General features: G+C 40.0%; 1 protein-coding gene across 2 annotated transcripts; it reads left to right on the top strand.

Annotated features, from left to right (window-relative positions):
* The first annotated feature begins 231 nt into the window (after positions 1-231).
* Positions 232-16,696, top strand: NUDT4 (nudix hydrolase 4). Of its 2 annotated transcripts, none has more exons than XM_080811699.1 (5): positions 232-747; positions 10,468-10,578; positions 11,769-11,813; positions 13,451-13,535; positions 13,816-16,696. In XM_080811699.1, the coding sequence occupies exons 1-5, from the start codon at positions 649-651 to the stop codon at positions 14,016-14,018; spliced, it is 543 nt and encodes a 180-aa protein (XP_080667825.1). In that variant the 5' UTR covers positions 232-648; the 3' UTR covers positions 14,019-16,696. The 2 variants fall into 2 exon arrangements, with proteins under 2 accessions (XP_080667825.1, XP_080667824.1); XM_080811698.1 differs by having other exon boundaries at positions 13,448-13,535.
* The last annotated feature ends 4,349 nt before the right edge of the window (positions 16,697-21,045 follow it).

The raw sequence follows: 21,045 nt of genomic DNA, 5'->3' as shown, positions 1-21,045 counted from the left end.
TACTCACGGGTGTCTTAGCAGGCGCTCGCCAGCCCGCGCTCGGCGGCAGCCGGGGCCCTCAGGTTCCGTGGAACCCACGCGGCCGCGCAGCCGAGACCCCGCCCCCGCCGCCCCTCCCCCGCCGCAACGGTCCCGGCACGCAGGCGCGGGGACGCGCGCAGGGCGGGGCGCGCGGAGGCGGGGCTGCGCGGGCCCACTTAAATATACGGGCGGTGGGGGCGGTGCGAAGCTGCCGCGGCGCTGCTGCCTGGACGCCGGGAGTTCTCACAACTGTCTTCTTGTCGCGCGAGCCCCGAGCCTCGCTCTTTCCCCGGCGGCGACGGCGGCGTTGCCAGCTTCAGCAGCAGCAGGAGAGAGCGGAGGCGAGAGGGCGGCGGGCTCCATGGAGAGCGGCGGACGCCCGGGCAGAGGCGGCGTTTCCTCTCCGGCACCCGGGCTGCAGTGACCGGCACTTGTTCCCTGCCTCGCGTCGAAGCGGCCGCCGACTCCGGGACTGACCCGCCTCGCTGCCACTCCCCGCGCCGCCGTCTCGCCTCCCGGCGCCCCCTGTGCCCCGACTCGCCCGCGCCCCAACTCCCCGGCGGGGTGGCGGCGGCCGGGCCCCCGCGGCGGCGGCCGGAGCAGCAGCGGCAGCAAGAGCCCGCCTCTATGATGAAGTTCAAGCCCAACCAGACGCGGACCTATGACCGCGAGGGCTTCAAGAAGCGGGCGGCGTGCCTGTGCTTCCGGAGCGAGCAGGAGGACGAGGTGAGGGCCGCCAGCGCGCTCTGTGCCCTCCGCGGCGGGGGTGCCGGAGCAGGCCGGGGGCGTGGGGGGCGCGGCCTGCCGGGGTGGGGGTCCTTGCCCTTCCCTTTCCCTGCCCGACTCCTCGTCTGGCCCCGGGGCTGGGAGGGATTATTAGCCCCCTCCCTCTTTCCCTCCTGCTCGCCCTCCCTCCTTCCTTCCTTTCTCTGGGTTGATGGAGGAGACAAAGGGGTTGGCCCAGCCCAGTGTTCTGGGCGGTCGTGAGGACCTGAGGCCGAGACGTCTCCTGGCCCGCGGGAAGGTCCGGGCGGAATAGGTCGCTTCTGGCGGGAGTCACCATCTTAACACGCGAATTGAGCGTAAAGCCAGATAAACCTCGAGTGCTAACAGAGGCGGCAGAAATGGCGTGAGTGTTGCAACCCAAGCTCTTCTGCCTCTGCCTCTGTTACATTTTCCTTTAACGTTACAGCAGTTTGCGTTTTCTGATTAAAAACCTAGGGATGTTTGTGGACTGGCCAAACAGACCCCGTGCTTTAAAATAAAGCCCCATTCAGTCTCCTTTTTCAAGTCGGACTTTCATGTGGACCCTTTAACTCGTAAGCACCTGGCGTAATTACACGTGATACATTTTTTTTAAGGCCGCCTTTTTTTAAAGTTTTCTGACAGCAGGAAGATGGCTAGTGAAAAATGTGGAATAACGCCAGAGGGAGAAGATGGACTAGAGGTGGGCAAAGTTGCCATTTTCAGAGCACAGTCTCTAGTTCTCAGCGTATTTACCAAGGCTTCTTTACTTTGCTGTTTGGTTTGACATCTGGAGAGGAGCATCCTTTCTTGTTCTAAGAGTAAGCAGTCAGTCTTCTGTAATTTATCCACCTGCGTTGGGTTGATATGAGGCCCTTGAGGTTTTTCCTGGAAAGCAGTTTTTCCTTATTTCCTTTTTTTTTTTTTAAGTTTTTCCTTATTTCAATGTTACATTTATTTAATTTTAAAATGGTTCACTGTTTTAAATTTGCCTAAGGCAATACTAGTTGATTGGTAGCCATGAAAATCTTTTATAAAGCATTGCCATTCCTATCATGATTAGGCAGAGAAAAAATTAAGAGTTCTGCTTCCATAACCAACTGTGTCCAATAAAATATCAGGCTAAAGCCGGAGATGGGAAATTTAATGGCTTCCTTATTGCTGATCCATGTAGTTAGGCTGAGTATGACATAGTGTATACAGTCAGTAGCATAGTTCTTACTATGCTGACAAAAATCAAAGTGCTTCAAATGGTGCTCTCCACACTCTTGTTTTGCCTTTAATTATTTATTTATTTATTTATTTATTTATTAAGAAACCAAGCCTGTTAGTGCTGATTGGTGCTTAGTTTGGGGCCTTTAAGTGTTTAGACTAAATTTTCTTGAGTTTTCAGAAGAAAACTATGACCTGGGCCCAGTTGGGAGAGCTAGAAGGTGGGAGGGGAAAGGTTTTTTAACATTCACAGAATAAATAGTCACCAAGCATTAAGTATATTTTATTTTTTAAAAAGATTAGAACATTGTTGAGGGAGGGCCATTTTAGGAAAACGCAAGCTTTGAATATAAAAGAATAGCCCAAAGTGATCAAGAAAGGTCAAGGATCTTGGTCTGAATCGCTCACTGTTGTGTAATCACATTCTTAGTTGAGTGCTTAGGATATGTGGGGCTTGCCTGAAGACCTGTAGGTTTGTTACATTTCATCCTCTTGAGTGCTGGTTTATAGGTGAGACAGTTGAGATTGTTAGTACTTTCCCCAAATGACATAATTAGGAAGTGGTAGATTCACAATTCAGGATCCAGTCCTTGCTCCTAATGCTGGGCTCTTGGCACAGGGTTCTTCAGCAGTTGGGTGCACGCTATTTGCTGAATGAGAGATTCTGTGAGGCTGAGCTTGGAAGACTCTCTAGAAGTGATGACTTTGAAGTCTTGCCATAACCTGAACTTGGAATTCATGCTTTGTAAGAAAAAACAGTTCCCAGGAGAAAATATAGGAAATGGGAGGAAATTGAAATGATCTGTATTGTGTGAGTGGTAAAAGCAAAGCTTGAAGAATGCTTCAGAGATAACCTTAGTAGGTCAATGAATTATTTTTGTGCTTGGAAATTGTTCCCTACTGTAATAAATGCTAAATTTCTAGTCTCTAGTTGAGTGAAGAGACTACTGCCATTAGATAAAATGAAGTAAGGAGCAAGCTCTGGAGTACTAGAGAAATCTGTTATGTAAAACTTGGAAAATCTGGTACAGTGCAGATGAAGAAACCAAGTCAGAATATGTTCTAAGGGAAGGCTCTAGAATTTTCTAAGTAAAATGCACAGCCAACTTTAACATGTATCTATCTAGGATCTTCATTTCTGTAGTTGTGAGTATTTGAGGCTCTTTCCATTATATGATAGTTACAAAATGAACCCTGTTAGCTTTCCAGGACATCTTGCTGTTTTACTATGAATTTATCCCCACATTACTGAAATGACACTGGTAGCCTTCCAAGGATAGGATACAAAACAGCCTGAATCCACCTCTTTAACTAACAGGTGAGAATTTCCCCCCCTGTTGGGTTAACAACACTTAGGTCCTGGTTGGGAGATTTAAATGTATGCCTTATTTTAGGATGAAATGTTAGAGTGTCAATTGAAATAAAATAGTAATTGCTGCTCTTTGACCACAAAAAGTTACAGTGTTCCAGTATGGTTCTCTCCTGGAGTTCTCAGCCCATAGTTGAGAACAGGTTGTTTAGGAAAGAAGGTTGTCCTAACAGCAATCTTTATTTTTTGGGGCGTGTTTATATATTTGCCCATTTTATCATCCCTGTGAGGTAAAAAGCATTAGCACTTGTACAGGAGGAAATTAGTCAGCAGACATAACTTATCCCAAGGTCCCAAAAGCTGGCAGATAATTTTGAGCCCAGGTGCTTTATTTCTAAATCTTCTGTTCATTTGATTCTCGTTCAGCTAGTTATTTCTATAGGGAACCACCCTACAGAAGTTTTGGTAGTTGGCCCATTTAGTTTTGGCAGTTGGGCTTACACAGAATCCCACAAAATAAGCTTCCCATTGATTAGCTGGGATACTGTGCTTGTACAGTGAAAGAGAACAATACATTCACAAAAGGTAACCAAAAATAGATTATTTTGAACTTACTGTGGATATGAGAGTTTGAACAGGGTTGCAGAGATGAAAAGTGTCAACTCCTAAGAAACATATGCTACATTGGGAGGATAGGCAAATGACTGACATACAGGGAAATAAAGTAAGGGAAAAGTAACTTCACATGCTCCAGGGTTAAGATCCACTGGAGCTGGATTTCAGTGAGAGAGGAAGGACCAAACATCACAGACAGCAAAACTTGGGGCTGTGGGTTAGTTGAGCTGCAGCTTAGAATAGCATAGGACAGAGAACTGTTGAAAAGCACCTTAAATGTAAGGCTAAGGAGTTGCTAGGCAAGAAAGGAACACTTAGTTTTGAACAAGGAACATTTACATTTTAAATGTATGCAAGCTTGAGGATGATCTGGCAGCAAAATAGGATAGAATGCTAAAAAGAGAAATAGAAAGGACTTGATTCTGGGTGGAATCCAGGCACAGTTGTGAGGGAGAAACACTAACAAAACAGCGTTAAAGACTGCCCACTACTCCCCTAATTAGCTTTTAAGCTCCTTGAGCCAGGGGCTGCATTCTACAGTCTGCTAAATGCCAAATGTGTATTAACTAAATGTCTGAATTCTACAAAATCATGCACTAAAACTAAGCCTTGAGGGAAAGCAGAGTCCTAAAAAGACTTGGTAGGGAAAGCAGAACTCCAAAACCAGAGCCCTAATAAAAACAAGTCTTAGTAAGAAATACTAGTATAGGTTAAGTGTCTATCTGCTACATTTGTCTGCTTGGGATCAGTAGGTAGTCTGCCTTACCAGATGTATACTCTGGGGCTTAAGCTTCGCAAAAGTCCTTTTAGATTTTAAGTCGTACAAGATAACGTGCCTCAAATGGAGACCACTTTTATTAAAATTAACTCTCCAAAGGCAGCTTTTTCTAAACATCGGAAATGTTACCTATGCCTGAAGCTCTCCCAAACCTAAAGGGCTTCTTAGGCCACTCAGCCAGCCACTTTTCAAAGGAAAGGCACTTCTGCAAAATTTGCATCTGTTTCAGGCTCTTGGTATATATTACTAAGGCTTTCTGTAAATGTGTGAAAGAAAGCTTACCTATAGCTTCAGAACATTGACATACTAGGAGAAAATGTCATCAGTGCAGTTTAGCATTCATTCATCTACCAATCCCATACGGATGGTCCCTGACTTCAGTGGTTTCAGCCTGTGGTTTTTTGACTTTCTGATGGTACAAAAATGCATTCACTGGAAACCATACCTCAGATTTTGAATTTTGATCTTTTTCCAGGCTTAACAATAATCTCATTGGGTTAAGCACATTTTCCCAAAATGAGCCCATATTTCTGATCCTCCTATAGCACTGTGCCTCTGTAGTGCACAGTGTAGTATAGTGTGGTCCAAAAAGTAGTACTATAATTTGTTTAATAATAACAGTAGGTAGCTGGTTAATGGATACAGTAATCATTGTTACAACTTAAGATCTTTTAAAATGTCTATGTGTACACTGGTGTTCCTAATGTGCTGCTTGCTGGCCTAATTTTGGCTAAATACCTGTAATATAGTTACTATGGTAGAGGTGGTTTAATCATTCATGCATCCTAGTTCATGATAATGTGGGAAGAAAGTACAAAAACCCCAGTACAGCTTCTAAATAGCTATAATTCACAAAATAAAACTCTTCATTCTTCCATGTAGGGATCACCGAGTTTCTCCAGATGGCTTGCCCCCACTAGAAGTAGTCATTTGTAGTGACTAGTTCCCAGAAGCTGACTGTGACCAAGAATAGTTATTAAGGGTAAAAGCTGAAACACAAACGACATTTGGGGGCCACTTGGTGTATAGGAATTTCAAGTACCTCCATCTTCTGAGGGCGTAACTGCATTACATAAACCTTACACAGCATTTCTTCCCCCCATCCCGCCCCCCCACCCCGTTTACAAGCTCTTACACACCCCCAGTGAGGAGGACTTACTAGGTGATGGTATAGCGATACTCCCAATTCATTGACAAACCTTTGTCCAGTAAGACTTAGGGCTGGTTCCAAGTAGACCATTATAATTACTAGTTACATTCCAAATGCTTAAAACATTGTCTAACAAAAAGACAAGTGTGAGAATTGGCTTCTTAACAGTGTTCTGATAATTGTTTAATACATGGAAGGAGGGGTTGAGGTTTGATAGTATAGTAGCAGGAATGTTTATGCGAAGGTGGGCCGGTTGAATCAAGGAAATGTCTTGCTTTTCACAACTCTAACAGCGCTGGCTTTGAGGTTGAGTTTGATTCAGGTCTAATTCTGCAGCCTGGTGAGTTGGCTAACCTTTTTATAAATCTTGCCTTTGGTCTCAACTCTGGCTTATCTGGAAGGTTGAATGTCATCTTCACGCGGCTGTCACCTTGTCACTAATGTGGCAGACTATCATCTTGTTGGATACGCAAAATGTAATACGCCCAGAAAGGTATTTGAAAAGGAATTTAAAACCTATGAACAACCAGGGATGGATTTGTCAGCTATTGGTGGTTTGGTGTATCCTCATAACTGAATGAGATATTACAACCTCTGTTACTTCAGTAATAATGTTTACAGAGCATCAGTAAGCATGCTAAACCTATATTACAGATCTGGTAGATTGGGGATGTTGTAGAAATGTTAAGATGGCTTTTTCTTTTTTTGAGGCTATTGAGTAATTTATAATGGATTCTTCTAGCATGTTGGAAGGATTTTAATCACTTGTCTCTGCTTAATGCTATTCAGATTAGTTTCTTCTACCTGTGTAGATTAATCACCAACACCACAACAAACATACAAATGTGGCCTTGACCTCATTTGAACTCGGACTGAAGTACTCTAGATGTGTAGGCAGATATTTAATGAAACATACTGGTTTTCAAATCTGTTTCATCACTGAAGGCTCATTATCAAATCTTTAAAGCTAGTAGTTTAGATGCTGATCATTTCTATTACCACAGGTATCAATTACTCATTCATTAAATATATCATATTTTGGAGAGATACATTTGAAGTAATGGTTTGATCAGTTTAATCAATTCGGAATGTCAAAGGACTCCACATGATAAGTTCTCAGATTCTACTAAACCATTTGTCTAAAACTATATAGATCTGTTTTCATACTTTTCTAAAATACAGTTTATGAAGGGAGATGTTGAAGCATAGAGGGATTCCATGTCACTGACTTTTGGAAGATAATTTTAGTCATATGTGAATGATGTCCATCCTGTAGATTGCAGATTAAAGATTTGGAAGCGTGTTAGTTCAGAAAAACAGACAGACTCTCCTAATGGGTTTTCAACATTATTAACCTTATGTACTTTGTCTTTTAAAGACCATCTTGGGACAAATGGGAATTATCATTGACTTAGATACATGACAGAGTTTCATTTTTTCCAAGACTCAAACATAAGAATATCAGTGGCTTTGAAACTCCCTGTTTACTAAATAAGGAGGTACTTTTCCAGTAGCTAGCCCCGGCAGTGTCCTGTCCCATTGTGAAAGTAATCAAGGAAGTTGCTTAGGGAGCATAGAATTAGGTAGTAAGAATTCATCCAGGCAATAAAAACTAGATTTTCTGTAACCCATTGGCACCTAGTGATCAGGAAAGAGGCCTCTACCTCTGCAGTCAGAAACAGTAGTTGTGGTTTACTTTTCCTTTGATGCAAGGTACATGCTTTTATATCTTAAGCATTTTTGTTCTAACTTAAAAACATGTATTTGCCGGTCTCAATATAGGCCAAAGCCTTGAAATACCATAGAACCTTCGTAAGCCTCCTTTTTGAATAAAATAAAAAGCGAAATCTGATTTCCAGTTTCACTTTGTTTAAAGATCTTGAACTTTGAAGACTCTTGCTCTTTCTGGATTTTTAAATTTCCTTTTTCTAGTCTTTTATAGTAGCCTCATCCATATTTAAATTTGATAGCAGCTTTTAATAACCCACCTTTAATTAATCTTTGCTTTCTTTTTGATAATTCCTTTCTGCACTCATTTCATTATTAACTCTCAATAATTATAAAACAAATGTAAGTGGCAAAATTTGGGGGAGAAAGCCTAATTCTTGGTAAGCTGATTCAACTCCACTAGTGGGAAAACAGAAAGAGGTAGTGAGGGCCAACAGCAGGTGCCTTGGCCAGGACTTAGGGTGTTTCATTCTCATTAACACTAAACAGCCCTACAAGGATGGACGCTTGATTTTAGAGAGGATGGCACTGGTGCACTGAATGGTAGATCAGCAGTCTTCATTGTGTGCATCCAGAAATGAAACACAGCTTGGTTGTGATCTGTACAGTTGCAAAACATCTTCATGTTCAAACCAGCGTTTTCTACTTGCTGGATTTGCTTATTCTGGCTCTTTAGTTTCTAATTTTGGTATGTAAGCCCTGTTTGCTAATATTTAAAAAAGCTTAAATTTAAGGCTTACATTTCATTTTACCAGAATTGGCGATATTTGGACTTGGTGGTACCTTCAGTGTCAGCCATTAATATTTTCTTTTTAAAGATTTTATTTATTTGACAGCACAAGCAGGAGGAGCAGCAGGGAGAAGGAGAAGCAGGCTTCAATGAGGGGCTCCATCCCAGGACCCCAGGATCATGACCTGAGCTGCTTAACCAACTGAGCCACCTAGGCGCCCCAGCCATTACTATTCTAAGGTTTTACCAGCTGTTATCTTACAGTGCTTCCTCTGGATTTGCACTGTTCTGCCAGTTAATTCGTTTAAAGGAATAAAGTCCCAGTAGAAGCAATAGAGTCCTCTCCAGATGAGGAATGAGGGAAACAGTGCTCAGGCCCCTTGAAAGTTGGTTGATCGGGCGCCTGGGTGGCTTAGTGGTTAAAGCCTCTGCCTTCAGCTCAAGTCATGATCCCAGAGTCCTGGGATCGAGTCCCACATCGGGCTCTCTGCCCAGCCGTGAGCCTGCTTCCCTTCCTCTCTCTCTGCCTACCTGTGATCTCTGTCAAATAAAATAAAATCTTAAAAAAAAAAAAAGAAAAAGAAAAAGTTGGTTGATCATTTTGCAATGATGGTGTGTCCATAGGCCAAAATTTGCTGCTTACTTTTCAGATTGAGGGGATGTGTGCCGGGATAGGTGTTCCCTGATCTCCCAACTCCGTACTTTAGAGGTTTTTTGGGAAAAGGTGGGAGTTGCTGAACTGTTTACTGTCAGCCTGGCACTTCGTAGTTGGGGAAGGTTGAGTTCCTGGTGGCCTCCTCGAGTAGGAGACAACTCCCATCCTCGCTGAGACCTCTCCACTCCAGCAGCTGCTGGCAGTAGGGATGGAGCTGAGCAGATAGAACTACTGGCATGCATGTCGGAAAACCAGTACACACCTCACAGATTAAAGTTGGCTCTGAATTGATTGATGTATCTGGTGAGAATGGTTTCTGTTCTGAAGGCAGTATACCAAGGTAATTTGGTGAACATTTTTGTTCAAGTTGGTTAAGGCACCTGTTACTTCACAAATATCGTTTGGCTATTTATCATAGCCTTTGTGTTTTAATTTGGGTGAATTTTAACCTACCCTAGCTCACAAATTTTCATTCATAAGATAAATATATCATTCTTATTTCAGGCACTGTTAAAATAATGATTCTCTAGGATACTCTGATAATGTCATCCTTTTTTTTAAAAAAGTGCCTGCATATTTCAAGGTTAATGCTACTCTTGATTGAGGTCTGCAGACTTTTCCTGTATAGAGCCAGATATTTTTAGGCTTTGTGGGCCACACTGTTTCTGTCACAGCTACCCAACTCTGCTGTTGGAGTATGAAAGCAGTCATAGGCAACATGTAAAAAATGAATGAGTGTGGCTAGATTTTCTAATTTATGAACACTGGAATTTGAATTTCATATAATTAAACATGCAAAAACCATTTTTAGCTCCCAGACTGTACAGAAACAAGCCATACACACATTATAGCTTGCCAGCCCTCTTCTAGATCATAAGTTACAGCTGTCTGTTATCAAAAGAAGTGACTTTTATTCATTTATAATTGGTTCAAAATATGAAGGTTACTTCTTTCCACCCAATTATAAGTGTAAATATAATAGGAACTCTCTGTGTACTGAGCATTGGCTTTACCTGAATCTCCCTATTCCTTTCTCAGTCTTATAGTTACCTTTTAAGTATTCATACATTCCATAGGTGAGGGAACAGAGTGATGAGCCTGGGGTCACATACTCTTAAAATTTGGGAGAATGATAAGATTCTGTAATTTAAAAAACAGATATTATGACCACAAACCTAAGTGCATACAGCTCTGAGGCTAGTAAACCAAGTCTTGGCTTCTATCTTTTGTTAGTCTCCAAGAATTGGTGTTTCACGAATTGAATCTAGTAGTTAAAGTGATTGCATTAGGTTCATACAGATGGTATAGTAATGTGAACACAACATTGTCGAATTCTGAAAGACAGTGTGTACAAAAGCTGTCAGTTGCTTGTTTGTGATAGACTCTGCACTCCTCTTATTTGAATGACTCTGAAAGGTGTGTTAACGTGGAAGGGCTTCCCAGCCCAGTGGAGGTTTGAGGGTGGTATTGGGGGCTGCGGTGCTCCCTGGGCAGCAGGAGTGTACGGTGGTCGTCCTCCTTGCAGGTGCTGCTGGTGAGCAGCAGCCGGTACCCCGACCAGTGGATTGTCCCTGGAGGAGGCATGGAGCCAGAGGAGGAACCCGGTGGCGCTGCCGTGAGGGAGGTGTACGAAGAGGTGAGATAAACCGCAGTAGCTTGTTGGCTGTCCTTGCACACAGGCTGTACTTGGGAAGTTTTACAGTGTCTGTGGGGCGCTTGGGCTACATGTGCACTGAGAAGACGACAAGGCAGGTCACATGGGTTCTCTCTTTGTTGTTCAACATTTTTAAGCAGGCAGCTAGAGATAGCATTTTGCTAAAAAGATATATTTTCTACCTGGTAAAACAGCTAAAAGCAATGTAGACATCCCCCAGAATTGTTTAACAGACAATAAGCCTGATGAGTGATCAGTAGATAATATGGTGACCTTGTCTCCGAGCAGCTAGTAATACACTGGAATGCACAGAGACATTCATGTGCTAGACTTTTCAGATGAATAAGCAAACTGCTTTTATTTGTTTTGTCCTAAAGCTGAATAAAATGAGGCATGCACACACATGCACAAAAGCATACATGGCCTGCTTATCTTCTTAAAGTTGCTCATAGATAGAATTTGCTTTTACAGCATAGATTGAAGTGCTGTTAAATTACTGAGCAGCAGTTAGGGTATAAATGGGAAGCAAATTCTAATGCTCTCATTGGGTCTTGGTTCTGTAGTTAGAAAGGTTTCATAGAGATGGGTCTTAAAGGATGAGCAGCTTCCTGAGGGAGGAACATTTCCTAGATAGAGGAGACAGAGGGTATCAATGCGTTAGTTGTGGTGTGTATATGACGTTCCAGTCAGTCTGTTACAGTAAAGGGTAAAAGTAATGAGGACTCTGCATTCGAAGGGTAACATATAGAAAAGAATTGTACCTCCTGAGCCACGTGAAGAAAAAAGGGGGTGGGGCAGAAAGGCGGTCCTTTAAGTAAGAAGGGTAATAAGTGCTTCCTGTACAGAAAAGTCTTTTCATTAAGTTTGTCCCAAATTGGTAGAAAGTCTGACCAATTTTTGGTCAGTCCCTGTCATTTCTAAAAAAAAATAAATGACAGTTAATCTGGTCAGTCTGAACTTGCATATGGAATAAATTAAGCCATGTTTTATAGCAGACCACAGGTTGTGAATCTTGCCATTGCCAAAAGAAAACCTTCACAGAAGCAGGCTTAGTATAGGAGGTATAGGAGGGCCTGTTGTGCTTAGATCGAAAAGTTAAAATAGTCAGAAAATAACTTCAGTATAAATTTTCTTAGGAAAGGTAACAATTTTACTTCATCCTTTTTTAATAGGCTGGAGTCAAAGGAAAGTTAGGCAGACTCCTGGGCATATTTGAGGTGAGTAGCCAAAGTAATCCTTTCGAATAATAGAATTATAACCATTCTTTCCTAACCAGCCAAATAATCTGGCACAACCTGAGCGAGAGACTAAAACTATCAGTAAGCAAGTAAATTAAAAGGATTAAGAGGGAGGGAAGTAAGCTTTTTTTTCCTTCAAGATACTACTTAAGGGTTAGTTTTGTCCTTCTGGTAGAACGATAAACATTTTATTTTTAAGGGTGTGCCTGGGTGGCTTAGTCAGTACATCGGCCCACTCTTGATTGCAGCTCAGGTCTCGATCTCAGGGTCGTTGGTGCTCAGCAGGGAGATCTGCTTGGGATTTTTCTCCAAGCCTCTGCCCCTGCTCACGCTTGCATGGGCGGCCTCCCTCCCTCTCAAAAATTTTTTAAAAAAGAAATGGAAAAGGCTTTCCACAGAATTCAGAAATTAGTGCAGTACTTGGTAGAATTGATGACTCCTATAAAATTCTCAAGTTTTCGTATTCAGTCTTTCCCAGAATTCAGCACTTGCTTTTACCCAATTGAAGAGCACCATCTCCTGGTTAAAGTGAAAAATGTATTGAGGGTTTTCTATAATTCAGAGTAACCAAGGTACAAATAGTAAGCACATTTCAGTATGTTGACAAGATTTTTGAAGGGAACTTCTCACATTATAAATAAAGCTTTTATAACACAATAATAAGTATTAAGTGTATAGGTAATAGTATTATTGGCATTACAAATGCTAAATTCCATAGAATCTGAACAGAAAAACGTAACCAATATACCTTTCCAGTTAGAATATGTAAGGGAAAGTTAGACTTGTCCTGCCTGTTCACCCTGGTGATTTCAGTGAATTTGTGAACATAGCATAATAAATGTATTGATTTTCCAGGCATAGAAGTAAGACAGTAAGTTCTTAAAAAAAAGAACAGTAATGTTTTATGTGAGAGATGCCTCTCATTTTTTGTTGTTTCTGTTACTTCCCAAAGACATAATGTGCTATTTGGATTGAGTTGAATTAGGTTGTTTGTGGTAGAAAAAATTCCAGCCACTATCATACAGCAAGCAGCTTTAGATCTCAGGGTTTTGAGTCAGGCATAGAGTCTATTTAAAAAAATAAATAAAAAATTTTCAAATCCCATCAGTTACCTGAAGTCCTAGACTGTAGTAGACAAGGCTAACTTTTAATTGAGATGAAGATGAGCCCCTTCACTTTAAAACCAACATATGTTTAATTTTGAATCTAGAAACAAGACAAGGTGGCAGTTTTAATGTGGGTAAAAATTGAGTTTGAGCACATGGGACTAAAAGGTAATACTCCAGAAATGAGTAACCCATTCTCAACTTTGGCCGCGCATAGTTCACCTGGAAGCTTTTAAACTATCCGTACTTCATGTCTCTTAAAAACATGTGTTGAAATCAAAGTGCCAAAAGTTTACTATGGGGAGTTAATGTCATCATTTTACATATCTTTTTTTCACATAAAATTCACTTTTGTGCTGGGTTATACAACTGGATTATACTTGACTATGCTAAGCATAGTATGCATAGTATTGCTAAGCAATAGTATGCCACAAACTGACTTTTTCCCTCAAAAATGTGTAATAGCTGGCTCCTGGAGATTAAAATGCTTTTCTTTTTATATTCAAGCAGAACCAAGACAGAAAGCATAGAACGTATGTTTATGTTCTTACTGTCACTGAAATATTAGAAGATTGGGAAGATTCTGTTAATATAGGTAAGTTCCCTTTCCCTTTGCCATCTGGATTCAAGTACTCTGTACTTGTATACAGTTTTCATCTTCAATTCCTTTTGGCTACCTTTTTCAAAGAGGATCAGTATATGTGTGTCCACACTTGAATTATCTTAAAATTCTTCCACCAGCATATTGTCCAAGTCATTCCAAAAAAACGGTAAAGTTATTTGTGGGGGAGGGGGTGAAGGGCATTGTAAAAGCATTGGCCTACTTTTTAAAATTGACTTTACTGTATAATGACCAATGTCCTACTATTTTCTAGGAAGGAAGAGAGAGTGGTTCAAAGTAGAAGATGCCATCAAAGTTCTCCAGTGTCATAAGCCTGTACATGCAGAGTATCTGGAAAAACTAAAGCTGGGTTGTTCTCCAACCAATGGAAATTCCACAGTCCCTTCCCTTCCAGATAACAACACCTTGTTTGTGACTGCCGCACAGACCTCTGGGTTGCCATCCAGTATAAGATAGAGAGAACTGGGAGGACCTCCCATGTGCAGTCTTGTGGGGAGAGGTCTCTTTATTTTCCTTGGTAAACATCTGAATGACGCTTGCAAACTGTCTGAATTTGCCATGCAGGATTTTCAAACAATTTGCAAGTTTTTCAGATGTTTTCAGATCTTCTTTTTAAAAAAAAAGTGTAAAATATTTTAATAAGCCAAAGCCATGTGGAATTTTTTTTAGATGCCTTAATTGTGCCCCCAGCCCCAACCCACATCCCCCATTTTAGTTGTCATTTTTTCACACATTTTGTTCAGTTTTTTGTCCATTTGACATCAGTCTGTGGTTTTTGTCAGATCAGCTTATTTATGGGTAGATGTTTTCTCTAAATTATTTTCTCATCACCGCATTAACATAGTCAGCAAGTTCTTCTTGTAGAAATTTACAAAAATCTTGATATTAAAGAAATCTGTCGATCTGAAAACGTGTATCACAGGATCACAGTTTTAATTTCTAAATTCCGGATTTGGACTATTTCTGTATGGCCCAATAACTACTTTGACAAAGGACTTAATTTGCTCTTTTCAGGAATTTGTCAACTCATTTGTCTAAATTTTCACAACTGGTATGTCATTAGCTACCTGATAGGGCCAGTTCCCCTCTATAACCCAAACTTTCTGTTAAAGGACTATTAACTGTATACAGTTGGTGATTTTTAGAGAGGTATGTTAAGAAAGATGCATGTAATAAATACATCATCATGAAAAACTGTATTCATGGGATTTGAGTTAGCATGCTAGATTGCCAATTCCCTTTATCCATAATCTCTCTGCACAGAATACTTGAGAACCATAATTCCCTTGATGTAAATGTTTCCTGTTTTTTAATTTACTGACTCCTCTAGTTAAACTTACTGGTTACCAGTAGTAACCACAGGATTAGTCTAACCTCAAATGCTAGTCAGTGGTGACTACATCACAGTTGAGAAATGGCCTCCTTGCTGTTCCACTGTTACAGATGTAGATTATTAAGACACCTAAGAATGTCTCATCTTTTATAGGTTGCTAGTAAGTACTACTTATTCTATAACTATTGGGGCACTGGAACATACCTGAACCAAGAATTATTTTGTCTTGTCTCTATACTCATTTGGAATCAAGAATCCATTGACAAACACACAGGTACCTTGTCTGAAGCTCCTGTACTCCCCTCCCCCGCCAAAAAAACACAACAACTCAGAAATGAGACGGAGGACAGAAACCTTTGAATAAGAAAAACATGGGGCGGGAGGAGTGAAAGATGATTCTGTATGTAGGCGTTAGCCTTGTAAATATTATAACTGGTGAGTATAGAGTAGAAAGTTAGTATAGTTGTACATTCTACAAATTGTTAACCTTTAAAAATATACTTGCTGCTAAAAAATAGTGCTGTTACATCTAAGGAAAATCGGTGCAGCTGTTTTGAAAAAGATTTTTGTGCCATAAATGCAGCTGAACTAAGTATTAGTTCACAAATTAATGCTGTCAGAGGAATGAGTAAAGTAGAAAGACTTTTAACCAATGACATTTCATTCTAAATTATGTAGTGTGATCAAACATGATCATCCAGAATTTTTATATTTTTCTTTGTACAGGTTATGCTTCCTCGGTGTTTTTTAAAAAGGAAACATTTTAAATCCACAGATTGACACTTTCAATCTTCAATGGACTTAAGATTTTTTTCTCAGTAATCTCTGAAGTTTCTTTAAATTATATACCTTAACACAGCAGAGGAACTGGATTTTGTATATAAAACTGTCCACCTGAAATGCTGTCACAAGTATGGGGGGGGGTCTTGTACATGATACTCTTAGAGGTAATAATGCATGAACTTATTTTATAAACTCCTGGACTATGTATTTGACATGTAAAATATGTACAGTATTGTCAGCCATCTCTTAAAAGTGAGCCTATAAATATTGTTGTATAATTTTTTTTGGTCAAGAACATTTGGACTAAGTAGTGCCACTTGGGTCAGGATTTTCTTCAGTGCCATTTAGCAAACCAACTGTCTTTTTAGGTCTATGCAACTAGGAAAAATTGGTATGATGCAGAATACTTCACAGTTGTCACACTTTGAATTTCACATGAGGGATTCTTCACTATTCCTCTGGAACCCAGTCTAGCAAAATTAGAGGAAAGGCCCTAAAGAGATTTCCATTTCTGTTAAGGGGGAAAAGCCTTCCTTTCCAGGCTCAATAGTTGAATCTACTATGGATAACAAATAGTGTCTACTATCTCAACCCTTGAAACTTCACAGAGTGTTGGGACTCATTCTGCTTTCTGTGGTGTAGATGGGTAAAATTGGGCAGCTAAATTTTTCAGTCCCATGTGCCTCCTAAATAAAAGAAGTAACTAGGTTATAAGTTGATGTGCAGACACAAAGTAGCAAATTGTCCTGAATATTTGTTGTTGGGGGGTTGTGTGTGTGTGTGTGTGTGTGTGTTTTAATAAACAGGTGAAAATTTCCAACCAGGCATGTGCCATTCAACTTTCTGTCAAAACAGTTGTATAAAACAGCAAAACAAGGTGGGGGGGGGTGGAATGATTGTTGTATACACTCTAAATCGCTTTGCATGGTCTGAGAGATAATTGGTGTAAGAATCTTGACTTTTTTTTATATTTGGAAACCAAATAAAAATGGAAATAATTTTTTTTTAACCATAACTGAACATCGAGTGGAAAATGTGTCTGGCATTCCACAGTAAATATTTACTTTTCTCCCATGGGTGGTCATACACATCATTTCATAGTATATTTATATACTTTCATTCATGATAAGGGATTAGCTGGGTTAAAAGGGATTGTCCACCAGTAAAGTGTTTCCATTACTCTCCAAAATGGTCATTTCTCTGTTAAGATACCAGTCTCATGGTGGCCCACTATGGCTATCTTATTTCTGTTCCTCAATGGGTTTTGTTAATTTTAATAATTTCAGTTACGTACTTTGCTGTTAACATGTTGTAGATAACTATATACTGCCATCACTTTTTATTACTGCTTTTTTTTAAAAGGGTAACTGGCTAAGTTACCTTCCCCACCAAAATAAAATTTCTATTTCCCCAAAATACTGCCTACTGAAGACCAACTTAAGAATTCTCACATAAAAGTTCCATTATTCGAATCTCATCTGGCTTTTGACTGTTAGTAAGTTGGAGGAAAAACAAAAGCCTGGCATTTCCCAATGTCTTCACATTGGAATATAAGAATTCCCTGTAGGTCCCCTTAAACTGAACTTTGTAGACACAATGACGGGACTAAACACCAATGGAGTTTTTTGTTTCTAGTAAACTGGGTTGTAGCAGGAATGTTGTCACGTAGTTGATTGTGTCAAAGTTTCAGGTTAACATTTGTTTCCTATATTCCTAACGTTTACCAGAAGCTGCACAGTAATCCTCTACTTTATGCCCAGCATTGTTGCTCATAGCACAGAGTAGGTTTCTGCCCTCAGGATGGTTAGTCTTAAGAGCATCTGCGTGACTGAGTTGGTTAAGCATGACTTCAGCTCAGGTTGTGATCTCAGGGTCCTGGGATTTCAAGGTGTTGAACTTTTTGACAGACACATCGAGAGGGAACACAGGTGGAGTGGAGAGAGGGAGAAGCAGGCTTCCTCCTGAGCAGGGCTTAATCCTAGGATCCAAGGCAGACCCTTACTAGCCACCCAGAACCATATTTTTTTTTAAATAGACTTAACATCTCCAGTCTTCAAAAGCAACATTTTACATGGAGCTGTAGAATAATCAGGTTGAAAAGTGATCTTGTCTCTGGTAGTATCCCACCCCCTCCTTTTTTTTATCTTCCTGACCAGGGCCATTGGCTGAATTCTACCAGTCAAGTGAGAAGGCTCTAAAGGCCTCTCTTGGCATTGCATTATAGCAAAGACCCAAATTTATCCAAAGGCTTCGTTCTTTTTGCCAGAAGCCAGTCTTAAATAACTCTGCTTTGTCATGATTGAAACTACTTATGATCCCCAAAGTTACTCTTGACAGTATGTGGAAATACTACCTGCACACACATTTCCTGGTTCTTAAACACCAGTGACAGTATTGTAACTCCCACCGTTACTCTCAATTTTTAATCAAATTCATTCCTTAAAAGAATACTTTGACCATTAATGTGTATCAAGAACCTTAAAAACACATCTTTTGATCAAATTATACTGGGAATTCCAAACCCTCTCCAGGGATGTGGATAAAGATTTATGTACCAAGATTAGGCAACTAAAGGGGTAATGGTCAACTAATAACATACCCATGTAAAGGAATATTATGCAGACACAAATGATACTCCAGTCAGGTAAGGATTTCTGCATGTAAATCAGTATAGCCTTTTGGAGAATAAGTACTACTTAGCAAAATTTTACAGCTCCACTTCTGGGAATCTAGTCAACTGAAATACTTAGACAAACTGCACAATCAAAATATGGTTAAAGAAAAAAAAAATATGGTTAAAGATGTATAATGCAGACTTCATAAAATGGCATCAATTTAAATGAAACAGGGATTATGATAAACATACTACATGGATAACAAAGAAATGCAATGCCCCAAGGTAAAGTTTTCAGTAACATTTTAAAAAAGCATTACCTGCTAACAGAACCTATATAGATTTCTTTAAAACCTATATAATTTAAAAATTTAAAATAAATACTCCAAGAAATTTTCAATATGAAAATGTTCAGTAATCTTGCATGAAAAAACTGAGCTTGATAAATGCTCAATACTATGAAGATATGTATATATTAAGAGCAAAGGGGGAAATGGAAACCTACACCGTCTTTGTTACTGGAGTAACAGTAATGTATCACCTTTTTTAAGGAGGAGGGGGAGGAGAGAGACATTTGTTCCAATACAAGAGCCGTGAATAATCAATCACAGCCAAGGGGGCTACAGGGTAAACCTTAGCCCCCACCTGTCTTTGCACTGCTCACAAACTTAACACTTTTAAGTGGTTGAAAATATTTTGTGGCCTGTGAAAATTAAAGTTTTAATTATCATAGCACAGCACCTCCAACCATTTAAAATTGTCTGTGGATGTGTTCCCACCAACAAGGGCAGAGGCGAGTTACAACCACGGACAAGAGAGCACCAAATATTTTGTTTTAGGAGGAAAAAAAAAGTGTAAGACTTTCACCCTATTCATTCCTTTGGCTACTCTCAGTCCTGATGCTTCCTACCAAAACAAACCACCCAGTTCAAATCTAGTGCAACCAACCTACCTTATCTAAAATGCTTTTGACAAGTCTTTCAACTTGCCAGATTATACTGAAATTTAATTGGGATTTACTAATCTAGATCATAGAACTATTTCAAAAGAGTCATGGTGGGTGAGAATGGATCAGAGTATGTAAAAAGGAAACCTGCTAGGTACTCTCTATAAAGGTGGTGAGGTTATCAGTCTTTCTAAGACCTGTTTCGTCCCACAAATAAACGAGAAGAAAAATGGTAAAAGCTCAATGAGTAACACAAAATGTACTTTTAAATGATGAGATTTCGGTTGTGACTCTGCTAGGAAACACAATAAGCAAGGTTGAAAAATATTCTGGCAATTATTCTGCTTCTACAACCAAGTCAGAAACTGAAACAATTACATCAAGTCAGTAGAGGCTTGGCTGTGTACCAAGTCTACATTCACACAACTGAAATGCCACACCAACAGGCACAGATGAAATGAGACCAACTGAAAGATCGTCCAGATGTAACTGGGGAGAAAAAGGAGTACTGGAACTCTTCATGTGGAGTTCCATACTCAAAAGGAAAAACTGTGGCCCAACTCCTAGTTTTTCAGCCAATGGGAACTTACCCAATTTGTAACAATGCTGTAGCAAAGCTAACCCCTGGAACAAATCCTCCCAATTTCCAACATCAATGAGAAATGGAAATTAACACAGGGGCATATAGTTAAGGAAACAAAGTATCACCAGGCTGGGTGGAAGATTACAGATTTTTATTCTTTGTATTTCTTTCAAGTTATTACATTCAACATGTTTTGCTTTTGTGATCATTAAATCATTTAAAAAATAAATCCCTCATATAATTCCTTAAACTAAGCAGCATGCTAAATAGCTAAATAAAATGTTACCCCCCAGCCCAAAAATACATTATTCCAATGAGATATTACATTTTTCTTAAATCGACTGATAAATTAGCTGCCATGAATAATGGCATTTAATAACTTGTTTTTTGGCCAGCTTTTCCAGATAAGGTTACCTTTTTAAAACCTTTGCAACTAACAAAATGTGATATGGCTAGAATAGCTTAAAAAAAAAAAAGCTGAATTGTGAAATAGAAAAATAAAGACAATTTCTATCATTCCTATGACACCAACAGTTTCATCTCGCTAATGTTGTTTATGGTGTCTTACAGGATACTAGATTTCTTCCCATACTCTCTGAACAGTGCTAAACCACAGCACCTGTGGCTTGTTCAAATACCAGTTTGCATTTAAGCTTATTTTTAAATGCTTCTGAAATTTTGTATTTAAGTATATTCTTGGTCTAGGGCAGGGTTTAAGTTCTACACACTGCAGAGCCAAGATTTTATTAGGCATGACCAAGAATAACTAGTGTGTAAAAAAAATCAAAACAAAGACTGCAACAAAACAAAAAAATCAAATCAAATAAAGCTCCAGTCAATGCCTCTGGATTTCAGAAAAGCTCCTAATGGGGGCAGAATAGATTTTTCAAGAAGCCACTTACATACTCAGATTCTTTTCCTCTCCCCCAGGGCTTTGTACATGGTATTCCTCCAACTTGGAGGTGTTCATCTGGCTGAAACTCAGAAGAGTGGCCCTTTCCAAGTATTCCTTCCCATCTCCATACAGAGCAGCAACTGCAGTTTGTCTGTGCCCCTCCCCCATTAGAAGGTCCACAGGAAAAGCCGCATGCCAATCTCATTCACTTAATCCTCCGTAAGTGGTACAGTGCTACATACATAAAATACTTCCGCCGAATTCACTGTTCCCTTAAGCTTAGGAGTTAAAAATCAAAGGCTATAGGGAGAGGACTACATAAAGGAGCA

The sequence above is a fragment of the Martes martes genome (assembly GCF_963455335.1).
Source record: "Martes martes genome assembly, chromosome: 8".
NCBI lineage: Eukaryota > Metazoa > Chordata > Mammalia > Carnivora > Mustelidae > Martes > Martes martes.
Note: the sequence above shows the minus strand (reverse complement) of the source record. Positions and strands in the feature narration are given on the sequence as shown.